This window comes from Planococcus citri, chromosome 1 (assembly GCF_950023065.1).
Source record: "Planococcus citri chromosome 1, ihPlaCitr1.1, whole genome shotgun sequence".
In the NCBI taxonomy this organism is placed as follows: Eukaryota; Metazoa; Arthropoda; class Insecta; order Hemiptera; family Pseudococcidae; genus Planococcus; species Planococcus citri.
In genome coordinates, this window is record NC_088677.1 from 16,846,684 (window position 1) to 16,865,724 (window position 19,041).

At 32.0% G+C, this 19,041-nt stretch overlaps 1 protein-coding gene across 1 annotated transcript in view; it reads right to left on the reverse strand.

Annotated features, from left to right (window-relative positions):
• Window positions 1–1,845: 1,845 nt before the first annotated feature.
• LOC135849247 (inactive pancreatic lipase-related protein 1-like) overlaps window positions 1,846–19,041 on the reverse strand; it is a 39,399-nt gene continuing 22,203 nt past the window's right edge. Inside the window, exons 3-7 of the mRNA XM_065369590.1 lie at window positions 8,192–8,555; window positions 2,933–3,081; window positions 2,400–2,852; window positions 2,141–2,309; window positions 1,846–2,045 (exon numbers count right to left, since the gene is read on the reverse strand). Coding sequence (XP_065225662.1) covers window positions 1,934–2,045; window positions 2,141–2,309; window positions 2,400–2,852; window positions 2,933–3,081; window positions 8,192–8,555 — 1,247 coding nt within the window. The 3' untranslated portion in view covers window positions 1,846–1,933. The remainder of the gene's footprint in view (window positions 2,046–2,140; window positions 2,310–2,399; window positions 2,853–2,932; window positions 3,082–8,191; window positions 8,556–19,041) is intronic.

Sequence of the window (19,041 nt, forward strand, 5' to 3'; positions counted from 1 at the left end):
GACCTATTTTTAAAATATATTTTCGTACCAGTTCAAATGCAACATTTCCTCCAGTGATTCTTTAAAAAAAAAAAAAAAAATGAAAAATTTATCATGTGCACTTACATAGAAAAAAAGCTGAAATTTTTAGTTTGTATCTTATTTTTGACCTCAACCCGAGCCGATTGATGATGATTTCAAACCATTCTGCAGCTTTAAGTGGATTTTCATTTTTTCATTTTTTTCAAAAACTATCACCGAAAAAAATTGTGGATTTGAACCAGCACAAAAATATTTTCAAAATATGTTCCTAAATCGATTTAAAACATCATAAAGATGGTAAATACAAGTTTATAGGTGCTAAATTTCACTTTATTCCACTGAAAGCGTTTTTTATTTTTTTTATTTTTTGAAACTGCAGAATCCGAAAATCCCCATGGATGCTCCAGAAAGGTTCAAAACCATCAGAAATTAATTCGAGAAGTTGAAAATAGGATACAAACGAAATTTCCTCAATCTAGGTCAATTTGATGAAATTTTGATTTTTTCTCATTTATTTGACCCAATGAATTTAAATTTTCAAACATCGAAAAACGAATTTCAGCACCTGAAATATTGGCTGATGGTGTACAAGTAAGTATTTTGGAGTCTTCTATCATTTTCTTTTGTTCTCAAAATTTTACTTATTGATTTTTGCTTAAGTCGTCTAAAAAAAAACTGTTTTTTTGCAAACATTACCAAAAGAATGTAGGTCTTTTTTTGCCAAAATTATCATAAAATTGTCTAAAATTTCCATTTTTTGCAAAAATTTTGAGAAAGTTTTTATTTTTGTGAAAATTGGCGGACATGGTTCTGTTTTTAGCTTAAAATGCCAAAATTTATGTTTTTTAAAATAAAAAATTGCTTGTAAAAATTTAAATTTTCAGTAAGAATTGTACAAGTAAAATAACTTTTCAGACAAATTGTCCAAAAGTCCCATTTTTTGCCAAAATTATGCGAAAGCTTTTATGTTTGTGAAAATTGTCGGACAAGGTCCTGTTTTTATCCAAAAGTGCCAAAATTCATATTTTTATTTAAAATAAAAAAAAATGCCTATAAAAAGTCCAATTTTTGGTCAGAATTGACCGGTAGTATCTTTTTAACAAAAATTGTCAAAACAACCTAATTTTTGCAAAATTGACAAAAGTTTTTATTTTTGTCAAAAATTGATATTAGAATCGCATTTTTTGCCAAAAATGTCAAGTACAAAGTTGTTGAAAAGGCTCATTTTTGTCAAAATTGTTGATAAATTTTTTCTGCTACAATATCTGAAAAGTTTTGTTTTTTCCTAAAATTGCCCGCAAAAACCTTCTTTGTCAAAATGCCGGAAAGAATTTTTCTTTCAAAGTTGTCGAGAAAAAACTTATTTTTTGACAGAAATGATTTTTTTTGGTCCAAGTTTTCAAAAAAGTACAATGTTTATCCAAAATTACCAAAAAATTCACTTTCTATTTGGTACATAGGTATATAATTTCAGCTTCTTATGTTTCAGAATTTGATTTTTTTTGTTTAAAGGGATCCAAAATAAGTGGGAAAAAATGATTTCCATGATTCGAAATACGAGTAATTTCACTCCAAGCTCAAAATTAAGCTTCGAAGAGGAGGAAGATAATTTTAAAATTTTCAAAAATATGATACGAGTACCCCAAAAAAAAAAATATTTGTTTTCAAACCGAGACACGTTTTTGAAGCTATTTTTGGTAAGTTGTCAAAATGTGTCTGTGGAGACGATTATTTTTTTTAATTTTCCGAATTTCTCATCACAATGTTTGGCAATGATTGAAGGTCCGATGGCCGATGCAAAACGAAAAATAGGTACATGAAAAATTTTGAAAAGATACGGTAACATATATTTAAATTACTTCTAACACTTCGAGAAATGTATCACTTATAATAAATAATTTTGATTAATAAATTATCCAGGAGTTCGAATCGCGCGAGCTGCGCCACCGCCCTGACGTTTTGCTGGGTAACCTTTTGCATATGGCTTTTTGGCATTCGTTTCTAGATAATAAATACCTCGTGCTCTGTAACATAATGTCGAAACAAATCCCATATAAAATTCTAATCGAGTAATTTCACAAGTAATATCGGTGACTATTTAGTAGGTACTTCTACTTACGCATGAGAGACGTGTTCTCCCATCAGGACATATTCAGATTCCGATGGCGTACACCAACCAAAAGCGTAGAAAAATCTATTAGGGCAAGGAACAGCCCAAAATCCTGCTTCAGAGGTAATCGATTCAATGAAGTAAGGAGTTACTTTTGTATGGTCACAGGACAGTGTTTCTGTCAAATTCAAAACATTATTAACGAATTAATATTGTAAAGGTACCTATAACGGCTATATCTTGCAAATGTGCTGAAAATTCAACTCACCAATAAGGCTGTTCGACTGACAACCCGGTTGACTAGATCCACCATTTACGTAAAAGTCAGCATGGCCGCTAGGACCCCATTGTCCCAAAACCCCCGCTGCCGTATGAATCACATCGACGAAATTAGCATCGGTAAAATCAAGATCGCGAGATCGATTGCCGGTGGTACCCATTGAGAATATTATCGTCGGATCTAAGCCGGTAATACGCCCTAGTTTGCCTTTAGTTACGTAATTGGCCGTCAATCCGGCTATATGAGCTCCGATACTGTATCCGATCAGGTGAAGTTTATCCGGAGTGACTCCTCGCGGATGATTATTCAAGTAGGATGCCAATTGAGCTATGCATTTACCGCAGAAACGCGGCGCCCATTCGATTTGGCTGACGCAGGGTATTTGTACTAATGACGAATAGTCGACGATTATTATGTTATAATGGCCTCTGGTAAAATAGGCTGTAATCAGAACCGTCGATGATGGTATTAGAACTTAGATAGGTGGGTATTTCTGGTGATATACCGGTGATAATACGTACCTTTTCTGAGATCAGTACTTGGAGAAAGGTTTCTACCGCCTTGGAAACCGTGAATAATGACTTTGGTAGGGTGTTTTGGATTGAATCGAGACGAATACAGAGAGTCGTTATCTTTGGTATTCAATAGTTCCGGGTTCGTTTGTGTATTCCTGTAACATTGGAAATCATTATGGACTTTTTAAAACAAAAATACATTGCAATCTATTAAAATAAGTCGAAATTCTGAGAGAAATTCAAATATTTCGATCAAAATGATTTTTGAGCATTTTGAAGAATGTTACGTTCAAAATATTGAGTCATGATGATTTATGGAATTTCTGAAAAAAAAGTTTCATGCGACCAGTCTAAATGTATTGAAATTTTGCAAAAAATGCAAATACTCCTACCAAAGTGATTTTAAACATCATTGAAGAATTTTGAGCCCAAAATTGGGCCATAATTTTCGGAATTTATGAAAAAAAGGTCTTTAAACGATTAATTAGAATGAGTTCAAATTTCGCAAGAATTTGAAATACATATTTCAAAGATGATTATATTTTTTGAAGAATGAATTAATTATGAGCTTAAAATTGAGTGATGATTTTCAGCAAAATTTTCAAAATATATACTTAAGCATTTTTGAAGAGTTTTGAGCCAGAACCTGGATCGCTTCGTGATATGTATTTGGAAGTTGGAAAAAGCTTCATTTTGGCATAATCTACCAAAATGCGTAACAATTTCAGCAGAATATCAGATTTTACACCAAACTTTTTTGAGCACTTTTTAAGAATTTTGAGGCCAAAATTGAGTCAAGATTTTTGGAATTTTCATCTATCAAAGGGATTTAAAATTTAGGCGAAAAATTCATGTACATTTTATCGACAAAGTTTTTTGAGCATTTTTAATGAATTTTGAGCTGAAAATTGAGTCATGATTTTCAGTAGTTTCAAAAAAAGTTTGTGTCATGTGACAAATTATCAAAAAGGGGTGAAATTTCAGCAGAGATTTAGTCTCAAAATCTTTTTGGGCACTTTTGAAGAATTTTTAGCTTAAAATTGAGTCATGATTTTCAATTTTTGAAAAAAATATAACGTGACTCATCATTATTAAAAATTTTGACAGAAAATCAAGAATCCTCATCAAAAGCTGTTTAAATCCTTTTTGAAAAATTCAAAACCCGAGATTGGGTCATCGTTTTTGTTTTCGTTTTTTTTTTTTTTTTTTTGGAAATTTGGAATTTTTATCTATTGAAGTGGTTCAGGGTAATTCTCAAAAAAAGGTAAAAATCGTGTACCTGGCAAATTTCTCAAAGGTTTTAGCATGAATTTTTTTTTTTTTTTTGGTCCATTCAAGGATCACCCCCCCCCCCACACATTTCACATATGGTATTGAGATTTTTAGCCCCTCCTTTCATTGGTGTACATTCGATTTTATACCCCAAATGTCCTTCGATTTGGTTGTCACACGCCATGTTTTTGAAAATGAATGTTATAAAGCGTCATGAACTTCATTTTTTTTTTGTTGGAAAAATTGACACATTCTCATTATCATAGAACACGAAGGTCCATTATTGTGCAAATTGCAATTGCAATAAGTCCATAGGAAGCTCACATTTCACATTTGAAAACTGTCTCACACTTTTTGCGCAAATTTTAGAGCATTTTTCAATTATTTTTGGTAGCTTCCCAATCCAACATTTTTTTCTGGTAAGTGGCTGCACTGGTTCACTGTTCTCATAGAAATGTTACCCCTCACTGTTTTTTTAAAAAACTACATTACAGCTCGTTCTGATCGTACTTATCTGTGAAGTTTTGATACTTCGCAAAATCTGTGTCCTTCGGCTTGCGTTTTTATTTACCCTAATGAACCCGCCAAAAACGATAATTGAGAAAGGGAAGTTATTCTACGTGATAAGTAAACATTTATTACGTGTTCAAAATCAAATAATGTCCAGTAAGGAAGGCTAGAAACGAAAAAACGTTGAGATTGTCCTTCGGCTGTGCAGTGTTCATTTGTCCTTCGACTTGGCCAAATTTCAGACAGCTGTACTTTTATCGCGCTAGTCGACACTCAACATATTACAAGATAATATTAGCAAAATTTGACATTTTACCCCTCCCTACGCCTCACCACCACCCTTACCAAAAAAATAAGCCCATGGTAAATATGTCTTACTTAAGGTTTGCTAAGCAAATATATTATAAATTAACTTTAAGCTGTATTCTTTAATAACGTTCATAAGTAAATTCATTCTCATACAATACAGTCCATAATTTCTTTAGTTATCAACCAAAATTGTTTTTTTTTTTTTTTGACTACTGTATAGTGTATTTTATCGTCAAACAGCAAAGCAAAGTGCAAACAAATAAACAAAACAAAACAATCGACATGGACATTGCGAATTCTGGCTCTGGCACTACCGTTCAGGGAGTTGCATACCTGAATGTCTGCAGGAAATGTTTACGCTGAGAATTTTGTTCTTTCGTGACAAGCCTAATCGGACAGGATAGAAACTATATTGGTTCCTCTTCCTATTCTTCCGACTTGCACTACGTTTACCACCAGTACATTGTTCTGAATAATGAATATAATCTTCCCTGTATGGGTACGAATAATAACTCGACTTAGTCGACGTGTCATCGGTGTCATCAGCAACTGAAGTTTTGTTGTTTGACGATAAAATACACTATACAGTAGTCAAAAAAAAAAAAAACAATTTTGGTTGATAACTAAAGAAATTATGGACTGTATTGTATGAGAATGAATTTACTTATGAACGTTATTAAAGAATACAGCTTAAAGTTAATTTATAATATATTTGCTTTGCAAACCTTAAGTAAGACATATTTACCAAACTCCCCCCATTCGATCTGAAGGGATCGAATATACATTATTTAGATTTATAAGGAAAGTTTTTTTTTTTTTTTTTTTTTTTTGTAAGGACTTTTTAAATAGGACCTTTTCAACTTGTTTTATAAATGGATGAGTTTTTTATATATTTTTGTTATTATATTTATTTATTTTTTTTAATTTATCCATAGAGACTGGTACCAGATTTTTAGATTAGGTCCATTACCTATTTTAATTGATAGGTAAATATATTAGATTTGATATTGTTCGTTGAATATGTCCTTTATGTGTTTGTAAAGTTACTAATCTTATGCGATTATCTTTTCCTTGATGTAATTGAATTACTCGTCCCATAGGCCAATTTATAGGAGGTTGATTTAGTTCTTTAATTATTACTAAATCTCCTATTTGTTTCGGTTCTTTTGAAAAAAATGTCATTCAACTAGGTATTCAAAATGTGTTAAAATTTCAGCAAAATGCCAAAAATTCTTAAACATTCTTTTGTAAATTTAAAAAAAAATATATCAAACTCAAAGTTTGGTCATGATTTTTGGAAATTTTGAAAAATGTTTCATGCAACCTAAGTATCAAAATGAGATAAAATTTCGGCTAAAAATCGAAAATTTTTCAATCGATTTTTCAAGAATATTGAGCCCAAAATTGAGTCACGATTTTCTCGCAGTTTTAAAAGATGTCATGTGACCGATCAAAATCTGGAAGAATTTCAGCAGAAAATCAAAACTTTTCATTAAAACCTTTTCTGAGAATTTGTGAAACATTTTCAACCTAAAATTGGGTCACGATTTTCGGTTTCTTTGAAAAAGAAAATGTCATTAATTTATTCAAAATGTGTTGAAATTTCGGCAGGATGTCAAAGATTCTTAAACTGTTTTTGAATGTTGAGCTCAAAGTTGGGTTATGATTTTTGAAAATTTTGAAAAATGCTTCATATAACCTATCAAAATGAGATTTTCGGAAAAAACTCAAAAATTCATATCAATTTTTTATTAAGTATGTATTTTTAAAGAATTTTGAGCCCAAAATTGGGTCATGGTTTTCAAGTAGTTTTTAAAAAAGATATCATGTGGCTGATCAAAATGTGGTAGAATTTCAGCAGAAAATCGAAAAACTTCCATAAAACTTTATTGGCCACTTTTGAAGAATTTTGGTCCCAAAAAAGAATTACAGGCTTTTGAAAATTTTTTTAAAAAAAGTGTCCTACTATTTATAAAAATGAGTTCAAATTTCGAACAGAAAATCGATATTTTCAATAAATTATTTTTGGGGACATTAAATTTGAAGAATTTTAAACTCAAAACTTGATCACGATTTTTGAAAAAGTCCAAGCTATGTACTTAGTAATAGTAAAAGAAGTAAATTAAAATTTCGACCAAAAAAAAAAACAAAATTTTAGATCAATTTTTTTGAGCATTTTGAAAGAATTTTTGAGCCCTAATTTCGGTCAATTCTCAAGGTTTTTGAAAATAAACATGCCTCGTGATCAATCACAATGGGCTTAAATTTCGGTGGGAAATTAAAATTTTTCATCAAATTTTTTTGGGCTCTTTTGAAGAATTTTGAGATTAATGTTGCTTTTAAAAAAATCTCATGCGACTCATTAAAATAGGTTACAATTTGACCAGAAAATCAAAAACTTACATCAAAACTGTCTTTGAACACTGGGAGAATTCTGAGCCCACAATTAGACCATTATTTTTATGATTTTTGGAGCTATAAGAATCAAAATGGGTTACAATTTCATCAGAAAATCAAAAATTAGTTTAAAAATTTGTACTTTAGCCATTTTGAATTTTGAAAATCGTGGTCCCGTCGCTGATTTTTTTTGGATCGCGAAAATTCCAACCAAATTTGATTTCTTGAACACTTTTTACCAGCCTTACAAACTGAAGAAAAATACTACCCCTGGCATCATCAAAAATTGAGTTTTGAAAGCACGAAAATCATATGCCAATGAGAATAGAATTATTCGAGACTTCGAAATGGTCGTGTTCGTGGCCGTTCTTTCTCCATATTATTGTACACGGTACATGCAACGCAACAGATCAACATTATCTAATATTTACTCGCAGATCGGAAGTTCTGATTAAATTACGTAGGTATTTTAATTGAGATATTCTTCAGCTTGGGAAGCACTACAGATGTGTAAGATAGTAAAATTTCATATCATCTGAAGTGTATAAAGCGTACCTCTACCTACCTAACTGCAGAAGTAAAAACCCCTCCTCCCTTCCGATAGAATCACGGAAATAACGTGATTACTTCGAGTGCTCTGTAATGTAAATAGAAAAGCATATCGTGTCGTACGAAGGGGCTCTTAAAAAGACCATTTTATATTCGAATCGTGATGTTGTTCGACTGTGAAAAAGTATAATTTATGTAGGTATATTTTCATGTTATCAACACACTCACCTCGTATACAAGAAGAACTGTATCCTCGGATGCGGACACCTAAAAGGAGGATCAACGCAAGACGAATTATTATTAACTAGATCCTGTACGGATTGGATCTGAGGACGTACTGCAACCACTGGCTGAGGTGCCTGAGTAGTCTGCTGTGTTTGCTGTTGCAATGGTATCTGCTGTCTGCTGCCACCTTGCTGTTGTTTTTTCTCTTGGAACTGTTGTTGAATCGTTTCAGTAGTGGTTTTTCTGGGTAACTGTTGTTCAGCTAAGGCCTGCTGTCTGAGCAGTTGTCGTTGCTGCTGTAATTGATACTGTTGGAATTGCAGCTGAAGAGATTCCGGTGATTGGCGAAACTGGCCCATAGCCATTCCTAAATAAAAATACATTAGAGATTAGTGAGAATCAAAATATTAATTTACATAGTAAATTTTTGAAAAAATACCAAGGATTCCAGTAAAATAGTTGGATTTATAGACGTGATTTAGATTAGGTATTTAATTCCCTTTTACAGTATGTACTAAATCTAACGTAAGAAGGTATGATCGAAGGTCTACGTAAGTATCTATAATCTATGCAATCATCAATCAGTTAACGAGTAGGAATATTACATACACGAAGGATACCAATTACATATAGAAAGGTCGACACGCTTCTTTTAAAAATTTAACTCATCGCGAGATATTTAGTTGATTTTGCATCACGAATTATCATGATTTATGAGCTAAAATTTAAGAAGCCAATTTGTCTTATTTACAAGGGAACGTTCGCAAACGTCAATCTCAACTGAGCAGAAATTTGGCTTACTGAAAGAGCATACCATCCAGAATTCAGAACCAAATTTTACGTTGACAAAGTCGATTTTTTGATTTTTGGCGAATAAAAATCTGAAAATTGGTTTATTCATTAAAATCGATTCATGCCAACATGGAACCTCCAGTACAACATGTTTAACAAATGGGACAACTATGTTGAAGCAGGACAAACGATTTCAATTTGAGACAGAAGAGGGTTCAAATTTATTCAAATCAGAATATTTTGAGTTCAAAATGTCTCCATTTTTCAAAAAGAATTTCAAAAAGTAAAAAAAAAATGAAAATTTTGAAAGAAGAGGATAAAATGGAAAATTACAAAGCTAGATTGAAGAAATAAAAAACAGCAGAATTCTGGCAAAAAACGAGACATTGCAATTTTGTGAAAAATAGAGATTTTTACACAGCTAACGAAAAATCAACACCTCTTGAATTTTTCAAAAAAGAAGTAGAAATTCTTTAGCATATTTTGGCAAAAATTAATTTTGTCGAAAATGGGTTTTTATGACATTGTTGGCAACAAAAAAAAACAGGACTTTCGAGGTAATTTTGGCAAAAAAACAGGATTTTTTGACAACTTAAAAAAAAAACAGAACTTTTTAAAACAACTAGGCACAAACGTGGCCTTTTATCTTTGGCAATTTTGAAAAGAAAAAATTCTTTGAAATTCTAGTGAAAAAAAAAAACGTTTTACAATAATTATGTCAAAAACAGCATTTTTTGATAATTTTGCCAAAAATGTGACATTTTGACAATAATTAGCTAAAATTGGAATTTTTGAAAACTTTCCAGGAATTTTGACCAAAAAAAAACATCCTTTTTGACGATTTTGACTAGAAACAGGGCTACTTTTTCAAAAAAAGTTTCATCAGTTTTGGAAAGAAATCAGACTTTGTGACAATCTTGAGAAAACAGGGCTTTTTTATGACGATTTTAGCATAAAAGGCACCTTTTTTTTTTAATAGAAATTTATGGGAAAAAGTAACACTTTTTATGCAGCCGAGGCAAAGTTTGATACTTTTTGGATGTTTTGGCAAAAAAAGAAGACTTTTTTTTTAGAAATTTTTACTAAAATGTAGCTTTTTGAAAATTTTGATACAAAATGAGACTTTTTGACAATTTTTGCCAAAATTAGACTTTTTTTTGGGAATTTTGACAAACAAAAATAATTTGAGACAGTTCGTCGAGAAATAGGGATATTTCTGGCCAATTTCGTCAAAAATTAGAAGTTTTATCAATTTTGGCAAAAAATGAGACTCTGACAATTTTGATAAAAAACAGAGCTTTTTAACAACTTTGGTATAAAGAAAATTTTACTCAGAAATTTTTGCGGAAATGTGACTTTTCGACAATTTTGGCATAATGTATAATACGACCTTTTGACTACTTTGGTAAAAATGACGTTTTGTCAATTTTGCCGGAAATAGGACTTTTTATCAATTTTATAAAAATTGGACTTTCTGGAAATTCTATCAAAAAAAAAAACAAAAAAAACCAAATAACTTGTTCTACAATTTTGGCAGATAGGACACTTTTTTTTCACAATTATTTAAGCAAAAGGCATTTTTTCAAAATAAAAAGATCTTTTGACAATTTTAATGAAAAACTGTATTTGTTTATTTGGAAATTTTAAAAATGCTTAGAAACTGTTTTTTCCCTAGAAAATTGAAACAAAAATCAGCTCCATTAGAGTGTTTTGTCAAAAGTCAACCTACTGAACCGATTACCTACCACAATTTTTGAGCCGATCTGGACTCCCCAGAAGAAGTTTACTCTTCGCCAGTAATTCAAAATAACTGCAGAAGGCGTTGTAATCGACTTGTACAGCTGGAAATTCAACCCTGACATACAAGTAATCAACGGAAGTACAAATACAAGAAGTTATTGAGTGATTTTGTTGAAAAAATTGACGACTTTTAAATTCTACAAAAATTTTAGATCTGAACTTTATAGGTACATAAAAAAATATTGATATTAATTCATGACAGGATTAAATTCTCAGCTACCCAAATTGATTGTAATCACCTACTGGAACGATTTCAATAGAACTGGCTGGAGAAAGGTAAACTCTTCATTAGCTCAAAATTTGGCTCTTAAGTCTGGCTAACATACTCTTTCAGTCAGCCAAATTTCAACCCAATCGGAGTCCACCAGACCAGCTGTAAAGGATCCTTTGTTAGGTAATCTATGTACACTTTGTACCTACTACATATTATTGTAATGGGTATACTTGATACGTATCATGAGATGGCGCTAGCGTTACGTGGTGTTTCATAAGTCGATGACTTTTTACTTGGAAACGCCACACATAAAATATACCAACAATAAAATTCATCGTGTTGAATAACTTTCACCAACTGCACCAACTAAGAGACCAGGCAGGTATTATATTCTAGTTAACCTTGCAGTTTAATAATTTTTTGCCAATTAGAACGGGAAATTGTAATATAAAATCGACAGAAGTGAAACTTTGAACAATAGGTGCAGTTTTCAAATAGCCTTTATTTGATTTTTGATAAATTTTTACTCACTCAGTGACAGAGTTTGATAAAATTGTATCAAATGCAGTTGATAATGAAATTTACGACTTGTATGTAAATGCAAACGAAAGTACTCACAAGGTAATCAGAAAAAAATCGTATCGTACATAGTACGTGGTTTTGGTAGGTAGGTATAGGTAAATGGATTGGAACTTTCTGTCGAAATTAAAATGCCGGAATCTCACCTCAAAGCTATTCTTTAGGTCACTAGTGAGAGATATATATGGTACCTAACCAGCACACATGCCACCATACTTTCATGAAATTGATAAATGCATGTTCGAAAGATCGAAACACGCCCTTGTTTCTACTAAAATCACACCATACTTTGATTTTACCGCATTACGTAATTTTTGCACTACTTTACTTATGACAACTAACACATATGTCAAAAGAATTTAAAACCAAAGAACAACAACAACAACAACAACAAAAAAACATTAATAACTTCTTTTCGAATTTAATGAGTAGGTAACACAAAAAAGGTGACGAAGAATTGAAGAAAACATTATTCCGGTGAGACGGTCAAGCAGATGTGGTGATTTCTTTTCACCTTGACCTCTTTTGTAAAATTAAAATTTGTGACTGTTTATTTTCTTAGTAGGTATGTACATATGTAAGTATACATGTAGTCGTAATGGGTACCTATGTACATTTTTAAATACATGTTTTACGTCCGCGAAAAATCTCATCTATACAGGTAGCGTACTCGTAAAAAGATGAACATGTTGTCTAGAAAAATTAATCCAATTAGAAACCGAAGCACGGTTATTAACCTTCAACGACGGTCTAACTAGTTTGTTGCGATGAATAGGCAGGTATTTGGATCTTACGTAATCTGGACCATTTGAACTTGTCAAACAGTTGGAAGTATTGTTCAATCAGGGCCGTAGCGCGATGATTGAATGAAATTCTAGCCAGGGTATGGAAATATAATTTGGCTGATGTATTGAGGAAGTGAAGAGGCATAATTTGAGCCTTTGAATGACTAAAATGACCAACTTACCATAGGTAGATGAAGCACAAATCCTACATTTTTATAAACACTAGCGAGGAAGTTTGTTTTGAGTAGGTAGGAGTTAATCCAGAAAAATTTTAAGCTCAAAATAGAGTCCTTTTTGACAATGTCTGACGCAGGCTTAAGTTTTCAAAAATCGTTTTCAGTGATTCAAACTAAACGTTCATTTTCAGAAATATAAAATCAAAATTCCCCTGGGTGCTCCAAGACAACCCATACCACCACGAATTAAATCACACGGTTAAAAAATACAGTGTAAGCAAAATTTCAGCGTTTTACCTCAATTCCATAAACAGGCAAAAATTGTGCTTTTAAAAAAAATTATAAATGAAATTCTACCTCTGAAGTTTAACCTAGAAAACTGTTTTCTGAATGCATTTCAGATTCTACAACCTAAGGTAGTGGCATAACCACACCTTCGCCAGCACGTTTGGTGCAGTCTTTTAAACAGCCATATTTGACCAGATGATCACTTTCAAAAATATTAAAAATCTCAAACTCAATAAATTAGAACAATTATTTTGATTCAAATCATAGTTTAATCTTCTTTAAACACACATCAAAAATAACATCATACTACAAAAATAGGAAATACTCGTACTTATATTATGGCACAAAACATACAGGTCGGTATACTACAACAGAATGCATTTTAATTGTTTTCTCTGTAGCTGCCATTTTGCCGACTTGACCTTTTTTCAAGTCATAAAATCAAATACTTTATTGACTGTGCTGAATCTGAGCAAACTAAACAAGGGTTGCCTATACTATCAAAATGCATTCATCACACTCACCCTTTATTAATTCACTTGCCAGATATCCATCTACATCCAGTATTAGCCAACCCTATGAAAGATGGGGAATTAAACTTGATAAAGATCTCCACTGGTTAGCATTTTTAAAACTATGTACCTATGTGGCTAGCTTTGTAAGGCTTGTGTGAGTTTAGTGGTAGCATATAGGAAAAGGTATCATCGCGCAACACAGGTCAAACATTGAAGTACACAGGTAATTTTAAATATAATCTTTTAACTAGGTTTGCATTAGTTATATTCACATCTAATCTGCACTTATTATAGATAAGATTGGTAAAATGATGAGATATGCAAAAAAATTGGGAACCGTTTGTTTCGCCGCGGACGATTCGCCGCGGACGATTCGCCGCAGATCGTTTCGCCGCCGCCAAAAAAACAGGAAAAAGGTCATTTTTAAAAAAGCGTTCGTTTCGCCGCCACGGTGAAATATATTACGTAATGATGAAAAATGAAATTATGTTTGATAAAATTAGAAGTACGTAGGAGGAGCATTCAAAAACAACTGAGACCAAAGCCATAAAACATTCTAAAAAATGCATAGGTATATTTCAAAAAAATTTTAATAACTTGAATAGCACTTCCCCCTGACTCTGTGCCCAAATTTTGGTGAGTCTACAACTTTGCGAACGTGTTTGAGGAGCTTTTAAAGTTGACCAGTATGAAAATCGCGTATCACATTTTTGCAGCGGAACTCAGAATCATTACGGTATTAGGATCCAAGACCATTATTTGAGACATGTTTTTGAATATTTTGGGTCAGAGTCAGATGAAATAAGCAGCCATTACAGAACATCTCTCATTCACCATGTACTTATCTACTTCTCATTCAGTTCATTTCATGTACGTACATATGAACATTAGGTATCTACTTCCCATTCACTTGCATTTTATGTATGAACAGATGTGTATTACGTAATATATCACTGTGGCGGCGAAATGAACGCATTTTCAAAAATTACCTTTTTTCAGCGGCGGCGAAACGATCTGCGGTGAAACGTCCGCGGCGAATCGTCCGCGGCGAAACAATAGGTACCCAAAAAAATTGAGTGAGTGAACAATATTCACTAGTAACAGTCAAGTGTGGGATCTTGAAAACTTTCCAAAACACCATACTAAGGCAACAGAATGGTACAACTACAAAATGTACAAACTAAGAAAAGATTGTCAAAATCTATTTTACAAAAATCACACTCAATATTATCAGGAATAAAAAATTCCAATTCCTTGTAAAAATCTTTGCTTGGTATTTCATTAGGCTGACACCCACCGTCACATAGGTATTTCTAAGATTCCTATAATATATACCTAATTGAGTGTCCTCATATAAATGAATAAAATAATATTCTTCAGAATTAATATGAGGTGCTAACTGATATTTTTGATACTTTTAGAACATTTATCTGTCAACACATTGAAGTACTTGTGAGTCAGCATATTTTTAGCTATTACATTTACATCCCGCTCAAGTTGAGCTTGTAATAACATCCATGCTTCCATAGATAACGAGGAGTCGAATATTCACATATTTCAATCAATAGTTCTGTTTGTAAAAACAGTTGAATGAATTCATTTGACTGGAATCCATTTTCAAAAAGTGCAGGTAAAAAAAAATTGCAAGCAAACTATTGCATGGCATTGATATAAACTTTTTCCCTGTGTTCATGTTCATTGCTTAGTAGGTATGGGGTTTAAAATTGGTTGAATTTTTTTAAATAATCGCTTGAAATGTACTTTGACATGCAAATATTGTTTCCACAGCCCCTTACGCGCATCTCAATAATCTTGCACAAATTCATCTTCCTCAAAATTGAAAACAGTAATCTCTGGATTAAAAATTTGAAAATGAACACGTTTTTTGAAAAACATCATCACTATACTACTCAGTAAGAGCACAAAATGTGAAAAAATGAAAATTGATCATTATATTCTCCTTTTATACGTACAAACCCCAGAAGGGTGTTGTGTTGATAATTTAGAAGGGACAGGTAGGGGGTGTTAGGGGTCCAACATTTGCTCCTGTAGGGGAGGGGGTGGCTTAGAACCTGTACTAATCCCTTACTACCCCTGGCAGGAGCAAAAGGAGGAGTTCCTCATGTGCTCGGGGGGGGGGGGGGCAGGTTGGCTTGGAACCCGTGAAAATACCTACCCTACTAACGGTCCTCTTATGTTTTTTTTTCAAATTATTATTGAAGTTTTTAAAGTGGACAATTGAAAAAAATATATAAAGAAAGCTCTAGAATATTGACTAAAATATAATTTAAAATTCTTTTTTATATTTTTTTCAATTTTTTCAAAAGGGGAGGGGGTGGGGGAGTCATAAGGCAGGGTCCTGATTTCCTTGGCAGACCACGAAAATAATAAACGTGAGGAGATAATGAAATGTCAATTGTATAGATGTCTGATCTTCAAAATTCATTGAAAAACTTCATAATAATTATTTTAAAAAATCTGTCAAATTTATATGTACTTAAGATATACCTAGGTATGTATAATAATTTCTCCATGATTGTATTTTTCATTTCTGGGAGGAAGGAGACAAATGATGATTGCTGAGGACCTCTTTTTATACTCAAAAGATTTTGGATCTGATTTAAAGTTACGTGCAAATCAATTCAATCAGATTGTGATTCAAAACATTCTGGAATTCACCTAGCTTTACTAATTTCAATGCTTGATATATTTTTTTAGATTTGTATTTTTCATCAAAGAATTTTGAAATTTTTTTTCTGATACTTACATTTTTTAATTCACTTACATAATCATAATTTACTTATCTTTGCCAATATTTTTTGCGGGGGAAGGAGAATAACATTTACTTTTCTAGTCATAGTGCTATCCTGGCTGCCCTGCTACAGACTTCCACCCTGCTGGACCATTTAACCTTATCAAAAAGATTCAAGTTTTGTTCAATTTATCTATATTTATTCGTTCAACCAGCGATGGTAAAATACATACAATATGCACAAGAGATAATAGATATTTCCCTTTATCAGGTAGATATATGGTTACTGATGCTTTAACAGGTTTCCGTACAATGTTACGGAAATTCGTACGTCTGTATAGAGAAAGTACTTATAACTAACGCATTATAATTATTAGAAAAAAAAAATTGAAAGATGTTTCCTCTTAGCTTTCCTCTTCAGTTTATCGATAATAGGTACTTTAATTTATTATTCGATACCGAGTTTTCTTCAAAGTAGGTTAATTATACGAGCTGGATTAAACATTGTCGAAGAGAGGCCGGAACAATTTTACTCTATACGTCCTTCAGGAAAAGGATATAAAAAAATGTGTGTTACTCGTAATTTCATAGGGGAAATTAGTCTCCCGAATCGAGTTTCTGGTTTTCGCGTTTCAAAGACTAACACACCTTTGAGTCTGATTGAAGGATTCTTTTAAGTGTTGCCGGCGCCGAGAAAAAAACCGCCGCCGTAAAGGTCGACTTGTCAGGATAATTCTAAATAGGTATTTTAATGATGTTTACAAAAATATATATAATTAGATTTTAATATACCTAACGTGACGTAATGGAACGTAAAACATCGCCGGTATAAAACCTCAAAACTCGCACATTATTACCATATACCTACTCATATGTAACACTAAACCACTCACTAGAATTCACCTACATTATGTTATTCATATGGCCTATTTACATACTTTCTTTCCAATAAATTCAATTCTACGTTAAAAACTTTGATACCAAAGAAAAAAAATGATAATTTTAAGATCTTATAGTTGGCAACACTTGGTCAATTTATGATTAAAAATATTGGGGGTGTTTTTAGCAGAACGTGAAAGTGCCCTCGGCCCTGCAGAAATACCATGAACAGTGCAAGTCGTGGTCATATAGCTGCCATGATGGCGTAGGCGGTGTATTGTATCGATTATCTACAAGAAGAAAAAGCACCTACCTACGTGATCTACTCGGTATGAATATTTTATTATTCATTTTTGCAGGCAAAACTACAATAAATAAAGATCGTAGAAATTACGAATTTTATCAAATTATATAATACCTTTCAACCTCGTATTTTACCTATTTGAATCATCTTTGTAAAAGTTAGATAGGAAGGTAATACGTATTATTATTTTTTCCACAAAGATTAAAGCTTTTAAGCTCGGAGAATGTCGAGAAAATCACGATAGGAGCACACGATTTTTTATTTTTACTCATCTATAAGAGTGAGTATAAGCCCTATTAAATGTGTAATTTCAGGTAAGTTTGATGATTACACATGTACAAGTACATTGATATCTAAGTATACATTTTAAAGGATTTTTGATGTTTTAGAACATGATTTGTATTGAGTTCAAGGTCTCATATGCAGTTAGATAGGTACTTTTGATTTACCTACATTGTTTAAATGTTTTAGTCAAGTTGTAATACATAAGTTACTTGTGAGGTACCTACTGAAGATTTGGAAAATAACACATTTATATTCTACGTACGATTTCAATAAAGCAATTAAAAGAGTTTAAGATCAGGTGTAATATTTTGAAACTGTCGAATTGAAAATCTTTTTAAATTACCTGCTAAAGAATTTTTTTTTCATATTAAGTGTAATCTATGTCACGAAAGTGAATTTAGCGTTAAATCTGGTAGCAATGGGAGGGGGGGGGTTGCGGCTCAGAATATAATACTAATTTAATTACTTATGAGGCATTGGGCTATTATATCCAAATTTTAGCAAAATCAACGCATAGAGACATGTTGAAATATAAATTGCCTATAGGTTACTGGTTTTCTCAAGAGCAAACCTTTCAAGGAAATTCACATTTTTTTATTAAAAAATTTAAATAACTCGATGACCCAATGAGTAGGACTTTTTTTTGGTAAGAACACTGAGATCCTGCACTGTTTCATGTCGAAAAAACAAGGTGTCCATCAAACAGGACAACATGCTAGAGCAGAGCAAAGCAGGACTTTTGGCAGCTATTATAATTTTTCAAATGCTCCAATTTGGAGGAGAGAAAAGCTCAAATTTATTAAAGTCAGCATTTTTTTTGGGGTCAAAATACACTTAATGAATATTTTTAAAGAGAACCAGGAGGATGGGGGAATGCAAAATTCTGAAAAAAGAAAATAAATAGAAAATTAAAATGCTTGATTGGAGAATTGAAAAAAAAATTGGAACTTTATCAGCAATTTTGGAAAAAACATGATTTTTTGACATCGATGGAGACAGGGCTTTTTGTGGCAGTGAAGGCAGAAACAGGGCTTTTGAAATACATACGCGAGTAAATTTGGCCAAAAAACAGGGCTGTTTAGGCAATTTTGAAAAATATGAGACTAATTAAGAGTTTTTCACAAAATTTGGTTCAAAATTAGACGTTTTGTCAATTTACAAAAAATTGAAAAAAATAAAATTTTGCACAATTTTGACAAAAATTAAAATTTTTTGACATTTTGATAATGTTTGTAAAAAAATGGTATTTTTTTTACCAATTTTGGTAAATTAAGTCGGATTTTCTGACGAATTTCACAAAAATAAAAATTTTTAAACAAAAAGAAAAATTGATGTTTTTGAAAATTTTTGAAAAAAATTATAGATACCCTACCTTATGGACTTAATTTTGACAAAAGTTGAAATGTTTTGGCAAAACAAAAAATTGGAACCCTTTGACAACATTGACAAAAAATAATGAGTATTTTTGGACAATCAAGTATAGG